The following is a 17,162-nucleotide window of genomic DNA, read 5'->3' on the forward strand; positions in this document are numbered from 1 at the left end:
TTGACTAATGCGGGGTTAACTAGGCTAGGTAAGGGGTGAGGTCTGATGAGGAGGAATGTTCCTAATATGTATTCCGCACACTGTTGATTTCACCAACACCTCATCCAAGCCCATGTGGTTCCTCCTAAAAAAAGACTCGATCTGTGGCACAACCTCATCAAGGTCCTCTTCAAGCTCTTCAAGAAGTCAGGCAATTAATCATGAAATATAACTGCAACTTTATTCTCACAATTTTGGCTTTATTCTAAAAAATAAAACAAATTAAACAGACTTTATTCTAGAAATTAAATTGAAATCAAAATATTTCAAGTTTATTCTCAAAGTTTAATCTATACTAATTTATAAATTCAGCCAAAGGGTTCAATTTAGCCACCCTTGTTTCTAGACAACCATACACAAAATGTATAGTTTGAACAAATATTTAGGAAGAGGTGATTATTTCATGGAGTCTGTGAAGGTAGAAACCACCTGGAAAAAGTGGTAAGCAAGTTAGGCCCAAAATATGGATTTTCGCCAAGTCAAATGAATGAATTGTATTAGAGTTTAAAAATGCAGAGTTTCATCTCAGCCTATGCTGCCCTTCAGTCCCTAGACTTTTTGGCCCTGGCAGAGACATGGATTACCACAGAGAACACTGCTACCTCCAGCTAATCTCTCTTCGTCTGACTATGTGTTCTCTCAAAGTTTGAATGCATCTGGTGGCACAGGGCTACTCATTTCTCCTAAATGGAGATCCTTTTTGTCTCCCTCACTCACCTGTCCATCTCCTCATTTGCACTCCAAGCTATCACTGTCCCTTGTCCACTCAAGCTTAACATTGTTGTTATCTATTGCCCACCAGGTGCCATTGGAGAGTTCCTCAATGAGCTTGACACCTTGATAAGCTAATTTCCTGATGATGGCTCACCACTTATTATGGTGAGCCAGACTTCAACCTCCCGACTATTGCCTTCGATTAATTTCTTTCCACCCCTTTCCTCTTTTGACCTAATCCTTTCCCTGTCCCCTCCCACTCACAAGGCAGGCAATGTGCTTTACCTCATCTCTGCTACTTTTCTCACTGCAACTCCCTTTCAGGTCTCTGATCACTACTTGGTTTCCTTTTCTGTCTCCCACTCCTCCAATCCTACCCACTCAGACTCTGTCCAGGTGTTCATGCGCCGTCGCAATCTTCACTCTCTCTCCCACTACTCTCTCCTCTTCTAGCCTATCATCTCTCCCTTCTGCTAAATCCCTAGTCTCCTGATTGTGCCGCTTCAATTGTGCCTCTCCTGATTGTGCCTCTTCAAACCTACTAACCTGCCTATGACTCTCACTGTCCCCTTTCCCCCTGGCCGGCTCAGCCCTCTCCTCTTAATTCCTGGATTCCTGGCTTTTGAACCTTGCTTGCTAACAGAACAGGGCTGCGGGCATCTGAAAATGGAGGAAAACTAAACGTCTGGAGGACTTATCATTCTTTCAATCACTCCCATCTACGTTCTCTTCCTCTGTACCTGCTGCTAAAGCCACTTTCTTTCACTATACATTTCAAGCTTCTGCCTCTAACCCCAGGAAACTATATTCCACCTTACCTTCTCCTCCCTCCTTAATCCTCCACCCCCACCCCCTCACTCCTTCCTCTCTGTGAGCGACTTTGTCAACCACTTTGAAAGGAAAGTTGACGACATCCGCTTCTCATTCACTCCGCCTATTGAGTCCACTGGTACCACTTACATATCATTACCCTATGCCTTGAGCTCTTTTTCCTCTCTCTCTCTCCAGATGAAATCCTGCGACTAGTGATGTCCGGCCGCCCGATAACCTGGCTGCTCGACCCCATCCCCTCCTCCCTTCTCCAGACCATCTCTGGAGACCTTCTCACTTCCCTCATCAACTCATCCCTTACCACTGGCTGCGTCCCCTCTGACTTTAAAATGGCCAGAGTCACTTGCCTCTTCGAGAAAACAACACCCTTTCTTTTCTTTCCAAAACACTTGAGCGTGCTCTCTCTGACAAACTCTCTCAGAACGATCTTATTGACCTTAACCAGTCAGGCTTCAAGACTGGTCACTCAACCGAAACTGCTCTCCTTTGTCACAGTGGCTCTCCACACTGCCAATACTGACTATTTCTCCTCTGTTGTCATCCTCCTAGATCTGTCTGCAGCCTTCAACACCGTGAACCATCAGATCCTCCTCTCCACCCTCTCGGGGCTTGGCGTTTCGTGCTCTGCACACTCTTGGATTTTATCCTACTCTTACCAGGTGACGCGGAGAGGATGTGTCTACACCACATGCTCTCACTACTGGTGTCCCCCAGGGCTCAGTTCTAGGCCCTCTCCTCTTCTCTCTATGCAGCAAGTCACTCGGCTCGGTCATATCCTCACATGGACTCTCTTATCATTGCTGTGCGGATGATATTCAACTCCCCCCCCCCCCCCCTTCTGACACCCCGGTGGCGACACGCATCTCTGCATGCCTGGCAGATATCTCAGCTTGGATGTCAGCCCACCAGCTCAAGCTCAGTCTCGGCAAGACAGAGCTGCTCTTCCTCCCGGAGAAGGTCTGCCCGCTCCAGGACCTCTCCATCACGCTTGGCAACTCCACAGTGTCCCCCTCTCAGAGTACACCCAGAGTACAAAGAACCTTGGCATGACCCTGGACAACATCCTGTCATTCTCTGCAAACATTAAAGCAGTGACTCACTCCTGCAGGTTTATGCTCTAGTACAGCTGTCATCAACTAGATTCAGCCGCGGTCCGACTTTTCATTGAGAGGATTGGTTGAGGGGCCGGAACATAATTACAAATAATTTGTCATTTCTTTCAAAAACAAGGACATTTCTAAGTGACCCCAAACCTTTGAACAGTAGTGTATATGTGATCTTATACAAATGTGGGAAAGGTTTGAAATGATTACGTTTTAGTCAAATATTACATCTGTTTGGGCTTCTTGCGATAAATTTCCAGCGGTCAAACACCAGTCTCAACGTCAACAGCAAAGAGGCGACTCCGGGATGCTGGCCTTATAGGCAGAGTTCCTCTGTACAATGTCTGTGTTCTTTTGCCCAACTTAATCTTTTATTTTTATTGGCCAGTCTGAGATGTGGCTTTTTCTTTGCAACTCTGCCTAGAAGGCCAGCATCCCGGAGTCACCTCTTTACTGTTGACGTTGAGACTGGTGTTTTGCGGGTACTATTTAAGGAAGCTGCCAGTTGATGACTTGTGAGGCGTCTGTTTCTCAAACTAGACACTCTAATGTACTTGTCCTCTTGCTCAGTTGTGCACTGGGGCACTCCTCTTTCTATTCTGGTTAGAGCCAGTTTGTGATGTTCTGTGAAGGGAGTAGTACACATCGTTGTACCAGATCTTCAGTTTCTTGGCAATTTCTCGCATGGAAAAGCCTTAATTTCTCAGAACAAGAATAGACTGACAAGTTTCAGAAGAAAGTTCTTTGTTTCTGGCCATTTTGAGCCTGTATTCGAACCCACAAATGCTGATGCTCCAGATACTCAACTAAGTCTAAAGAAGTTGTATTGCTTCCTTAATCAGAACAACAGTTTTCAGCTGTGCTAACATAATTGTGAAAGGGTTTTCTAATGATAAATTAGCCTTTTAAAATGATGAACTTTGATTAGCTAATACAACATGCCATTGGAACACAGGGGTGATGGTTTCTGATAACGGGCCTCCGTACGCCTATGTAGATGTTCCATAAAAAATAATCAGTTTCCAGCTACAATAGTCATTTACAACATTAACAATGTCTACACTTTATTTCTGATCAATTTGACATTATTTTAATGGACAAATAATGTGCTTTTTTTTCAAAAACAAGGACATTTCTAAGTGACCCTCAACTTTTGAACGGTAGTGTATCTCTCTATTATGTGTTGAAATACTTTGGAATAGATTTCCAAAGTTAAAATCAAATGGTGCTGATTTGCTGGTGTGTTTAGTCTTTTATGTCCAACAATAAAAATCAACATTTAACAACATCCATAGTGTACGACCCTACCTCACACAGGAAGCGGCGCAGGTCCAAATCCAGTCACTTGTCATCATGTCCCATCTGGATTACTGCAATTCGCTGTTGGCTGGGCTCCCCGCTTGTGCCATCAAACCCCTGAAATGTATCCAGGATGGTGCAACCTGGTTGGTGTTCAACCTTCCAAAGTTCTCCCATGTCACCCTGCTGCTCCACACACTCCACTGGATTCCAGCCAAAGCTTGGGTTCACTACCATGGTACAGTGGCTTGCAAAAGTATTCACCCACCATTTTTCTTATTTTGTTGCCTTACAACCTGGAATTAAAATGGATTTTTTTGTATCATTTGATTTACACAACATGCCTACCACTTTGGAGATGCAAAATATTTTTTATTGTGAAACAAACAAGAAATAAGACAAAAAAACAGAATTTGAGCGTGCATAACTATTCACCCCCCCCCCCCCCCCCCCCCACACCTTTTGCAGCAATTACAGCTGCAAGTCTCTTGGGATATGTCTCTATCAGCTTGGCACATCTAGCCACTGGGATTTTTGCCCATTCTTCAAGGCAAACCTGCTCCAGCTCATTCAAGTTGGATAGGTTCCCCTGGTGTACAGCAATCTTTAAAAGTCATATCACAGATTCTCAATTGGATTGAGTTCTGGGCTTTGACTAGGCCATTCCAAGACATTTAAATGTTTCCCCTTAAACCACTCGAGTGTTGCTTTAGCAGTAGGCTTAGGGTCATTGTCCTGCTGGAAAGGGAACCTCTGAACCAGTCTCAAATCTCGGGAAAACTGAAACAGGTTTCCCTCAAGAATGTCCCTGTATTTAGTGCCATTCATCATTCCTTCAATTCTGACCAGTTTCCCAGTCCCTGCCGATGAAAAACATCCCCACAGCATGATGCTGCCACCACCATGCTTTAGTGTGGGGATGGTGTTCTTGAGGTGATGAGAGGTGTTGGATTTGTGCCATAATAGTTTTTTCCTTGGTGGCCAAAAAGCTCAATTTTAGTCTCATCTGACCAGAGTACCTTCTTCCATATTTTTGGGGAGTCTCCCACATACCTTTTGGCTAACACCAAACGTGTTTGCTTATTATTTTCTTTAAGCAATGTCTTTTTTTCTGGACACTCTTTTAAAGTCCAGCTCTATGGAGTGTATGGCTTAATGTGGTCCTGTAGACATATACTCCAATCTCCACTGTGGAGCTTTGCAGCTCCTTCAGGGTTATCTTTGGTCTCTTTGTTGCCTCTCTGGTTAATGCCCTCCTTGCCTGATCTGTGAGTTTTGGTGGGCGGCCCTCTCTTGGCATGTTTGTTGTGGTGCCATATTCTTTCCATTTTTTAATAATGCATTTAATGGTGCTCCGTGGGATGTTGAAAGTTTTGTATATTTTTTTATAACCCAACCCTGATCTGTACTTCTCCACAACTTTGTCCCTGACCTGTTTGGAGAACTCCTTGGTCTTCATGGTGCGGCTTGCTTGGTGGTGCCCCTATATTTACCTACAGAGCAGCAAGAGGAACTGTCCCTCCCTACCTTCAGGCTTTGCTCAAATCCTATACCCCAACCCGAGTACTCCGCTCTGCCACCTCTGGTCACTTGGCCCTCCCACCTCTATGGGAGGGCAGCTCCCACTCAGCCCGGTCATATCTCTTCTCTTCCCAATAGTGGAACCAGCTTCCCCATGAAGCTAGGACAGCAGAATCCCTGCTCATCTTCCAAAAACATCTGAAACCCTACCTCATCAAAGAGTATTTTAAATAATCCCACAGCACCCCTCCCCCAACTAACACTTGCACCACTCCACCCACCCACCACTAGCACTGGCTTTGCTGATAGCTACTTTATTGAGGAAATATTTACTTTCCTTCTGACCGAGATATGTGGTTGTCCCTCCTAGCAATCTTAAGATGAATGCACTAACTGTAAGTCGCTCTGGATAAGAGCATCTGCTAAATAACACACATTTCTATAAAAATATGTCAATGTTAAGTCCTAAACCTAGCTTGAAAGTGCATCCTTGTAGCTGTGTGGGCTCATATAGTCAAAATGTTTGACTTGGAGTAAGTTGAGCAAAGTGGATATTTTTCAAATCCTTCATGATTGATGTATCGTAACGGGCCCACAATGTGGTTGGTTGCTAAAGTCCATTTTTTTTAAATATATCTGGCAGTTTTTGCTGCATAACATTTAGAAGTTATTCCTTTTTATGTTTAGAAGAAGTGACTGCTAAATCCGAACTCCCGTTCATATCAGCTGGTAGCATAGCTAGCATACAGAAATCGGTGGTGGTAATCTAAGTTGTTTTTAACTCTAATGCAGTTGATTGGTGAAGATGACAGAAACATGCATTGGGTTGACATCCATACAGCATTATACTCCGATTTTTACCTCAATATAGTGTGAAATACACATATATACAATAGACTAAATGTAGGTTACATTTTCTGGAGAGTAATGAAGAGATTCGGGATCTGTCCCCTACGTGTTTCCAAGGCATTTCCATTGTTTGGGTCGAGTTCCATTGACCTCTTTACCACTTCTGTGTTTGAGCCAATGGCAAGTTGAGCAAATGTAAGTGTTTTCTTCCCAGGTGTAGTACAAGGCATAATCACTGGGATGTGAGGTAACAACAGGGCCAGGCCTCTGTTAAAAGTATTAAAAAGTACAAAGTGTGTAAAGTCTATGTTAAAATATGCTTAAAATTATTAAGACAAAAAAGTGATTGTGTTTGTGAAATAAAGCTAGACGTGGTTTTAAAAAAGGTAGTGGCAATATTGAATTCAGTACAGAAATTTGTAGGCGGCTTAACTTACCCTGTCCTGCGGTTGAACTTACCCTGTCCCGCGTCTTAACTTACCCTGTCCCGCGTCTTAACTTACCCTGTCCCGCAGCTTAACTTACCCTGTCCCGCGTCTTAACTTACCCTGTCCCGCGTCTTAACTTACCCTGTCCCGCGTCTTAACTTACCCTGTCCCGCGTCTTAACTTACCCCATAGCCAGGGTAATTTGTGCCAATAGACCACTTTTTTTAGACAAGCTATGTTTTCAAAACTGTAATGTATACATTCATTCTGCTTATTTCCAGGGATACACAACACCCTGAAATACATGTAGAAATATTTGTTAGAAAGAATACTATATTACCCTTGATGAAGTGATGCTGAATGTAAAAATGTCTCACCCCACTCTCCCCTACATCCCCGTTTTTCTTCGCTTGGCCCTTATACTCTTCCGCAGACAAAGGATTTCAAGGATCTGGGAAGATTCTGTATAGAGGAATGGTCTCCTCGCAATGGGGTGGTGCAAGAGTAATGGAAACAGGGGCACCAATCATGTTTGACCCCTATCTTTACAATATTACTGTAGCTCAGTATTTGTATTGCTTACTCTATACAGTCTTTTCTTGCTCATCTTTATCAATGGTGCCAATAAATACAGACCTCACTGTATATCCTCCACTGTGTCCGAGTCTGCACCCCATCAGATCTCTGTCTGTCTTTTCTTCTGTTCTTGTCAGCAGCAGAGAGAGGAAATATACAGTATATGGGGGGGATATGATGTGAGTAACAGCAGAGAGTGGCTTGGAGACGGAGAGACGGAGGGAGCAGAACATCAGAAGGAGGTTGCATCAGAAGCCCCGAGACAGCTCTCTGAGTTTCAGCCCAATTAATCTGGAGTTTGTGATCAGAGCCTGCATAACAAGACTTGTCTGTTTGACCTCAGGCAAGCCCCGCTCTGGAGGCTGTGTGCATGTGTGTGGGTGTGTAGTTCTGTGTGTTCATGCCGTTGACATGAACACACGTCGGTTGCGTGATACCCTGTTATGCTTGCTAGACTCTCGAGACACACAGTGCCTCAACAGAGAGAAGTTCCAAAGAGACATGTCACGCCGCACTGACCACTACTGCCCTCTCACACGGCCACAAACGCACACAAACATACACTCACTGAACCAAACACCAAAAAACATACACTTCCTCTCACACACACACATACAGTATACAAACACACATCGGGAGTAGTCATCCTCATCACACGCACGCCTCATCCTTCCTGGGAGTGCCTTTGGCTGCAATCACCCAACACGTCAGTACAAATAGAGTTGGTACAAACAGGATCTTTAATTTAGCAATATCTCATCATCTCAGAAAGCTGGACTTGGCATCTCTGACACACCAAATATCTAGTATCTGGTTTAGATACTGCCAACGCTAGGTCCAAAGTCAAAGCTAGATCTCGCTCTCTCTGTAATCTCTCAATGACTTATCCCCCACGCAGACTCACTTTTTGTCTCTTCACCCCCTCCCCTCCCCTTGCTTTCCCCTCCTCAGGGCCAGTTGTTGGTGCGGTGTGGGCGTCTGGGTCTGGGGGAGAAGGTGCTGCGGGACGCGGTGCAGGCCGAGAGCACGTCACACGAGGCGTGGAGCGGCCTGGGGGAGGCCCTGCAGTTACAGGGCAGCAGCCAGGCTCCAGACTGCTTCCTGACAGCCCTGGAGCTGGAGGCCTCCTGCCCCATCAGGCCCTTCACCATTATACCACGCGAGCTGTGAGGAGCAGACAGAGGCTACTACTGTATGGCGTGTTTATGAATACACACATGTGCACAGGCACACACACGTATGATCATTTAAACGTACACATTTGTGCAATATATCTTCTCTTGCCCTGTCTCACTCTTTTTGCTCTATTCTCTCTTGCCCCTCTCCTCCCTTCTCTGCTCTCCTCATATCTACAGTGAGCTCCAAAGGTATTGGTACAGTGACACATTTTTTGTTGTTTTGGCTCTGTACTCCTGCACTTTGGAAATAAAATGAAATGACCATGAGGTTAAAGTGCAGATTATAAGATTTAATTTGAGGGTATTTCCATCCAAATGGGTGAACCATTTAGAAATTACAGAACTTTTGGTATGTAGTCGTCCGTCCCCCCCATTTTAGTGGACCAAAAGTTCACCTATATGTTTATTAAAGTAGTAAAAAGTTGAGTATTTGGTCCCATATTCCTAACACGCAATGACTACATCAAGCTTGTGACTCTACACATTTGTTGGATGCATTTGCAGTTTGTTTTGGTTGTGTGTCAGATTATGTTGTGCCCAGTAGAAATGAATGGTAAATCATGTATTGTGTCATTTTGGAGTCACTTTTACTGTAAATAAGAATAGAATATGTTTCTAAACACATCTACATTTATGTGGATGCTACCATGATTACGGATAGTCCTGAAGGAATCGTGAATAATGATGTGATGAGTGAGAAAGTTACAGATGCACAAATATCTTGGGGATATGATATTTGTGCGTCTAACTTTCTCACTCATCATTATTCACAATTCATTCAGGATTATCCGTAATCAGGGTGGCATCCACATTAATGTAGAAGTGTTTAGAAACATATTCTATTCTTATTTACAGTAAAAGTGACTCCAAAATGACACAATACATTATTTACCATTCATTTCTATTGGGCACAACATAATCTGACACCCTAACAAAAAGCAAATGCCTCCAAGTTTGTAGAGACACAAGCTTGATGTAATCATTGTGTGCTAGGAATATGGGTCCAAATACTCAACGTTTGACTATTTTAATACATGCGTAAGTGAATTTGGGGGGACTATGTACAAGAAGTGCTGTAATTTCTAAACGGCTCACCCGATATGGATGAAAATATCCTCAAATGAAAGCTGACAGTCTGAACTTTAACCTCAGAGTCATTGTATCAATGCTGGAGTACAGAGCCAAAAACAACAACAAACGTGTCACTGTCCCAATACATTTGGAAGCACACTATACATCTATGACTATGCATTCGTAAGAACCTCTCAGATGCATTCATAGACAAGTCTATGGTGACACTGTTATACAGACCACATACATCCACTCTCAGGGATCCTTTCTAAAGTATCATTCCATTTTCTTCTTGTTAAACGAGATCCTTCAGCCGGTGTGTGTGTTTTACTGAAGCCACCATTGTGTGGTGTTGAAATCACTGATTTGCTAGTATTGTATCTAACTGTATTAATCATAATATGATTCATTGTGTGTCTTGTTTAAAACTAATTTTTAAATCATTGTCATCATAAACAATGACTTAAAATCACTGTGGGATTGTGTCCTCATCTGTCTCGTCATTTATGACTAATCTTCATCACTTCATAGTGCCTAACCAAATTAATATGGGCAGTGGGACTCGAGTTGCTATCTTATGTAATACTGCCAGCACAGTTTCTGCCTCAACTCACAACCCCCTCCCTCTCTCTCTCTCCCTACCCTCTCTATCCTCTCTCTCTCGCTCTCTCTCGCCATCTCTGTCTCTACCTCTCTCTCCCTCCCTCTTTCTCCATTTCTAACCACCCTCTCAGTTCTCGCTCTCTCTCTGCCTGATGTGATGTGGCTTGGTTGCCTAGCAGCCTCCCATGTTTGAGTAACTGGGGAAGCGGAGAGATATCTAGTCTGCTGGACAACACACACACATACACCAAGGCAGATTATACCACTGGTGTGCTTTTCTATGGGCCTGACTGTGTCTGTTTGATGTCAACTCTCGCTGCTGTAATGAATTGTTCTGTTCTCTGTACATTGATTTCTGTTTTGAGAAGAAGAATCCCAGTCTCTTCTCTGCAAGCACAATTTATTAACCCTTTCACGCACCAGGATAGAGTTATGACTGAAGAGTATTTAAATCTGTCTGTTTCACATAGGTCTACTTCGCTCACACATCAAAAGCCACATGCACGTCCCCATTTTCTTCTGATCCCTGCCTCTACTACCTCCACCACTCTCTCCCTCTGTCCTCCCCCACATTAGCCCGTGTGTGACAACTGCGTCTGGCCGGTGGGTTGGAGATTAGTGACTTAATCCAGAGGTTTCCAAACCTTTCCTCAGGGACCCCCAGTTATTTCATTGTTTTGTTGTAGCCCTGAACCAGTTGACCTGATTCACCAGTCAAGGACTTGATAATTAGTTGACAAGTTGAATCGGGTGTGTTAGCTCGAATAGATCACATGGAATGGCTGGGGATTCCCAAGGAGACAGCTGGCCTAATCCATGCGGTTGTGGAATGTTCTATATTGTGGCGCGGTCAGGACAGCCATGACGAGGCTGGTAAAAGGAGACATTAATGAATAGGCCTGCCTGCCGCAAAGCCTCTCAGGATGACATCAGATGACGAAGGGCTCCGGACAGTTTCGCTCATCGCCAGGCTGAATAATTAGCCTACGTGCCTTCTAAAACACACACCCAGTACTGTATAGTAGGCTAGGGGAGGCCAAAATTAGAGAGAAGAGTTCTATATTCTCCAATCAATCTAATTTGTTTATAAAGCCCTTCTTACATCAGCTGATGTCACAAAGTGCTGTACAGAAACCCAGCCTAAAACCCCGAACAGCAAGCAATGCAGATGTAGAACCACGGTGGCTAGGAAAAACTCCCTAGAAAGGCCAAAACCTAGGAAGAAACCTAGAGAGTAACCAGGCTATGAGGGCTGGCCATTCCTCTTCTGGCTGTGCTGGGTGGAGATTATAACAGAACATGGCCAAGATGTTCAAATGTTCATAGATGACCAGCAGGGTCAAATAATAATAATCACAGTGGTTGTCGCTAGTAGCACGTCTGCAGAGACAACGGAATTGTCTCTTAATAGCTCTGATTGTCCCTAGGTCTTTGTTCTCCCATATGTATAGGTGGGTCCCAGTGGCTGTGTGGCAGCTTCATGTGATGTCAGGTGGCCTTGGCAGGGTTCTCTGGTTACCCTCAGGGGTGGCTGGGCGGCCAGGTCCCTGGTCGCTCTACTTGTGCACTGTTGGGGCTGAGGGGGGTCAGATGTCTGGGCCCAGTTACACCCCTATTACAGCCTGCCTGTTGTTTCAGTGGGGAAAAGTAGTGTTGCACGTTGTACCGGTACCACAGTACCAAAATGTATGATACCAACATTTTAGAAAACTGTACTACTGTCTCATATGAAGCATGCCAAGAGTTTTGTCCCTATAGAAATGTAATTACTAGGAAGTTTAAAGACCGCCAGAACACGGCAATGTTCTAGTAATTTGATTTCTATGATTAGCCCTTTACTGTACTGTATGTGGGGTGGTATTCAGGAGAAAGAGGAAGCAACCTTATGAGACTGCCAACATCCAGGGAGTTATTGCAGGGCAGAGGGAAGTTAAAGGTCCAGTGCAGTCACAAATGTGATTTTCCTGTGTTTTATTTATATATATATATATATATATATATATATATATATATATATATACTACGGGTCAAAAGTTTTAGAACACCTACTCATTCAAGGGTTTTTCTATATTTTTACTATTTTCTACGTTGTAGAATAAGAGTGAAGATATCAAAACTATGAAATAACACATATGGAATCATGTTGTAACCAAAAAACTGTTAAACAAATCCAAATATATTTTATATTTGAGATACTTCAAAGTAGCCACCCATTGCCTTGATGCCAGCTTTGCACACTCTTGGCATTCTCTCAACCAGCTTCACGAGGTAGTCACCTGGAATGCATTTCAATTAACAGGTATTTTTTTTGTCTTCACTATTATTCTACAATGTAGAAAATACTAAGAATAAAGAAAAACCCTTGAATGAGTAGGTGTTCTAAAAATGTTGACCGGTAGTGTATATACAGTTGAAGTTGGACGTTTACATACACTTCGGTTGGAGTCATTAAAAATTTCTTGTTAACAAACTATCATTTTGGCAAGTTGGTTAGGACATCTACTTTGTGTATGACACAAGTCATTTTTCCAACAATTGTTTACAGACAGATTCTTTCACTTATAAATCACTGTATCACAATTCCAGTGGGTAAGAAGTTTACATAAACTAAGTTGACTGTGCCTTTAAACAGCTTGGAAAATTCCAGAAAATTATGTCATGGCTCTAGAAGCTTCTGATAGGCTAATTGACATCATATGAGTCAATTGGAGGTGTACCTGTGGATGTATTTCAAGGCCTACCTTCAAACTCAGTGCCTCTTTGCTTGACATCATGGGAAAATCAAAAGAAATCAGCAAAGACCTCAGAAAAAAAATTGTAGACCTCCGCAAGTCTGGTTTGACCCAAGTTAAACATTTTAAAGGCAATGCTACCAAATACTAATTGAGTGTATGTTAACTTCTGACCCACTGGGAATGTGATGAAAGAAATAAAAGCTGAAATAAATCATTCTCTCTATTATTATTCTGACATTTCACATTCTTAAAATAAAGTGGTGATCCTAACTGACCTGACAGGGAATTTTTACTAAGATTAAATGTCAGGAATTGTAAAAAAATAAATAATAATAATTAAAAAAAATAAAATAAAACTATTTGGCGAAGGTGTATGTAAACTTCTGACTTCAACTGTATATTAAAATGTAATTTGTGGAATTTCTTTCCTTCTTATTGCGTCTGAGCCAATGAGTTGTGTTGTGACAAGGTAGGGTTGGTATACAGAATATAGCCCTATTTGGTAAAAGACCAAATCCATTTTATGGCAAGAACAGCTGAAATAGGCAAAGAGAAATGACAGTCCATCATTACATCAATAATCTCAAAGATAAAATACATTTTGATTTGTTTAACACTTTTTGGGTTACTACATGCTTCCATATGTGTTCTTCAATAGTTTTGATGTCTTCACTATTATTCTACAATGTAGAAAATAGTAAAAATAAAGAAAAACCCTTGAATGAGTAGGTGTGTCCAAACTTTTGACTGCTACTGTATATATACACTACCATTCAAAAGTTTCGGGTCACTTAGAAATGTCCTAGTTTTTGAAACAAAATCACATTTTTTGTCTATTAAAATAACATCAAATTGATCAGAAATACAGTGTAGACAACTAAATGTGCTTATCTTTCAAAAACAAGGACATTTCTAAGTGACCCAAAACTTTTGAACGGTAGTGTATATTCCCACACTATGAGGTTGAGCAGAAATATGCCCTTGTAGTGTAAGAGCTATTTGAAATGACTGCCTGACATTTCAGCCTGTTGTGGTGGGATGTAGTTTTGGCCTGCCTGGTGACATCATCAAGTCGTAAATGTGTTAATAGACCAATAACAGATATTTTTCGGTTTTCCCCTTCCCTACTCCAGACAGTCCTAGCAAAATTATTGATTGAGAAAGTGTTCTTTGCTAAGAAGCATTTTTTTCTTCTCTTTTTGACCATTTTAATTTAAAACAATCACAGTAAGGTACTTAATTGTTACCCAGAAAGGATTTGATATTGAGATAAAAACAGCTGCATTGGACCTTTAATAGAGAGGATGCTAACAATAGGTCATGTGTGGCAATCTGAACTTCAGGGCCTGGAGGGCAATTATGTTTGGTCATTGGTGTGGGTTTTCACATAAACCTAGATGGTTATATCTCTTTAACAATCAGTAAAGGAACCGGCAACCTAGCAATACATTCTAAAACAATGTTGACACATGAGGCAGCAGCCAATGAAGCGGCAGATATCCAATTGAAACGTTTTCTCCTTGATAACGTTTTGAGGTTAACCAGTTAATGTAAATGAGTTACAGCAGCAGAGATATCACCAACCTTGCCCCCCCCCCCCCCCCCCCGGGTTCTATTTCACCAAACCGACTCACCTGATCGCCCTCAAACAGCCTTGGCCCGTGTCCATGTGCCCAACATCATGCCAGCGCCATTACGGGATAAACAATGACCCCTTGTTTCACTAACAGCAGCCTATTCAACCTTATTAAACTTTTATATGTCATTTAATAGAGCTGTAATGTCGGCCTATCGCACCTGTCAATTACATGGTAAAGAGATACCTGGTCATCTGCTTTGGTGTCATGCTGCCTTCTGAATTCTTTAGCCAGCCGTCAACACCGTGGTGGCGATGGGAATGGATGTGACCCTGCCGGAGAGGACACAAGTGAACAATACTCCATGACAGCTCTGTCTTCATGGCTTACCATTGGGCTACGTGAGAGGGCTGGAGTTTTTCAAGGTGGTCATGTAATACAAGGAAGGGAGGAAGCAGCAGTAGATTGTGTGGGGGCGGCCATCTTGGTTCATTGCGTTGTAAACAAAGGCTGTTTTTGCTCGTTTGGCGTCGTGGGTTCGTCAATCTTTAGAGTGACGTGGACCGTGGAGTGACTGATGATGCTTGTTGTTGTATCTCCAGAGACAGTATGAGCCAATTCAGGACAGACGTCCTTACCTCAAACAATGGAAAACACAAATAGCATGGCAATTTCTTTGAACTGCTCGGTTTGATGTCGGGTCACTTCCTGTTCAAAGCTGCCAATTATATGGATTGGAGGATTTTAAAAACATCCATTATCATGTCGCCTTCACAATATTATCCTGAATTCATTTAGCTATTCCAGAAACCAGAAGGTCATGTTTGGGTTGTCTGTTCTGCCCAGTTGTCCTTGTTGACACTAGATGGTTTCAAATGAAAGTGAGGGACTTAATCCCACAATAAACCTTGGCTGCAGCCAACCCAACTGCCTCAAAACCTGAAGAGGATTTTACATGGAGTTTAGGAGGTGATCAATTGAACAAGCTTATCTCCTTTCCTTTGCTTTTTGATAACACAAAGTCACGCAATTGCTAGAAAATAAAATGTAGCCTAGTGGCCTAGGTGCATGCTTTACCTTCTCTGAGAGTCATTTATTCTGCATTTGTTTTGGAGAGGTTGATCCTGGTTCAATCATATGTTGGTTCAATCATATGTCAATCATATCCTTTTCTCACTAGCCCTGTTTATAACTGGTTCTAGCATGCATCCTTTGTCCTGATCTTGTTCACATTCTGATTGTGCCCATGTAACGGATGTGAAACGGCTAGCTTAGTTAGCGTGGGCGCTAAATAGCGTTTCAATCAGTGACGTCACTTGCTCTGAGACCTTGAAGTAGTAGTTCCCCTTGCTCTGCAAGGGCCGCGGCTTTTGTGGAGCGATGGGTAACGATGCTTCGAGGGTGACTGTTGATGTGTGCAGAAGGTCCCTAGTTCGCGCCCGGGTATGGGCGAGGGGACGGTCTAAATTTGTACTGTTACACCCACATTTGTTTGACGGGTGTAGACAATCAAAAGACACATTGTGATCTGATTGTGATCAGATTTCCTGATCACCTCCAGAGGTAGTCGGAGACCCATTGTGTCTGGATATAAGGATCTGGACAGTGAAACCATTTAAATCATCATTATATTGCCTTCTAAAATCATTGACAGGTGGCACCATTGGCTTATGGCATACATTTTTCTTCAAATTAAATCTTATTTTGAAAGAATATCTGTAAAATAATGTGCATACGGGGGAGGGACCAGGAAATCTGGTCACAATGCAGACACAGCAGATGGATGATGTAAGTGACACATGTTTGAAAATGTGGGCACAATCGGAATGTGGACAAGATCAGGACACATGTTAGAAGCAGGTATAAATGGTGCTAGGCATTGTGGTCAGCCTAACCAATATCTTTCATTGACTCAGGACCTAAAAGAGGGGTCGTGCTAAGTCCTCACTATGGGGCATATGTTACAGATCAGAGTGTTGTTATGATGACCCTGAGGGATTGTAAAATAAGATGTACTTTATTGTTCATTAACTTGCAGAGAACTTAAATGTGTTTTTATGATCATACGCCATACCCCCTGAGACAAACACACCCCGAGGGAATGGAAGCAATGGGTCATCCGCAGTGCAGCGCCTCTGGAGCAATTGTAGGGGGTTTAGGGCCTTGTGCAAGGGTGATGGTAACTAGGATGATGCCAGCAACCCTCTGGCTCGCTTCTCTAACCACTAGGCTACCAGTTGCTGGCTATAGTGTACACCTGACCACAGCCTACAGCGATGATGCATCCGCCAGAAATGTCTGTAAGCTTTAAAATGATATCAAACTCAACTGTTTATATTTTCCAGTGATGAAGACATGGATGTCTCATGGTATGGCGGGGATTGCAAAATGGGTCCATTTTGAGCACCTTTTATTTCATGAATGTTTTGGCATTCGTGTCCAAAAAGTCACTTTCTGAGCACTTCTTCCATTGGCAAACATGTAACAACAGTGTTGTTTAAATCCAAAGGGATGCTGTCAAAAAGAGATTGAATTCAAAATGGATTTACCCACTTACAGGACCGGGCTTATAGGGACGTATTTCTGTCAGCCTCAGAGTGTTCTCCTTAGTCCCCTACACAATGACAACGTCAATAAG

At 42.8% G+C, this 17,162-nt stretch overlaps 1 protein-coding gene across 7 annotated transcripts in view; it reads left to right on the plus strand.

Moving 5' to 3' along the window:
• The window catches only part of LOC110527046 (tetratricopeptide repeat protein 7A), a 45,799-nt gene extending 35,718 nt beyond the window's left edge, over nucleotides 1-10,081 (plus strand). For 5 of the 7 annotated variants that reach the window (XM_021608212.3, XM_021608213.3, XM_021608225.3 and 2 more), the window contains one exon: nucleotides 8,312-10,081. In XM_021608212.3, the coding sequence (XP_021463887.1) occupies nucleotides 8,312-8,530 (219 nt within the window). In that variant the 3' untranslated portion in view covers nucleotides 8,531-10,081. Of the gene's footprint in view, nucleotides 1-841; nucleotides 919-1,761; nucleotides 2,969-8,311 lie in introns of those variants that run through there. The other 2 variants (XM_090237440.1, XM_021608214.3) reach the window with 2 other exon arrangements.
• Nucleotides 10,082-17,162: the final 7,081 nt, after the last annotated feature.

Source organism: Oncorhynchus mykiss, chromosome 1, assembly GCF_057628025.1.
Source record: "Oncorhynchus mykiss isolate SJ-2025 chromosome 1, ASM5762802v1, whole genome shotgun sequence".
Taxonomy (NCBI): Eukaryota; Metazoa; Chordata; class Actinopteri; order Salmoniformes; family Salmonidae; genus Oncorhynchus; species Oncorhynchus mykiss.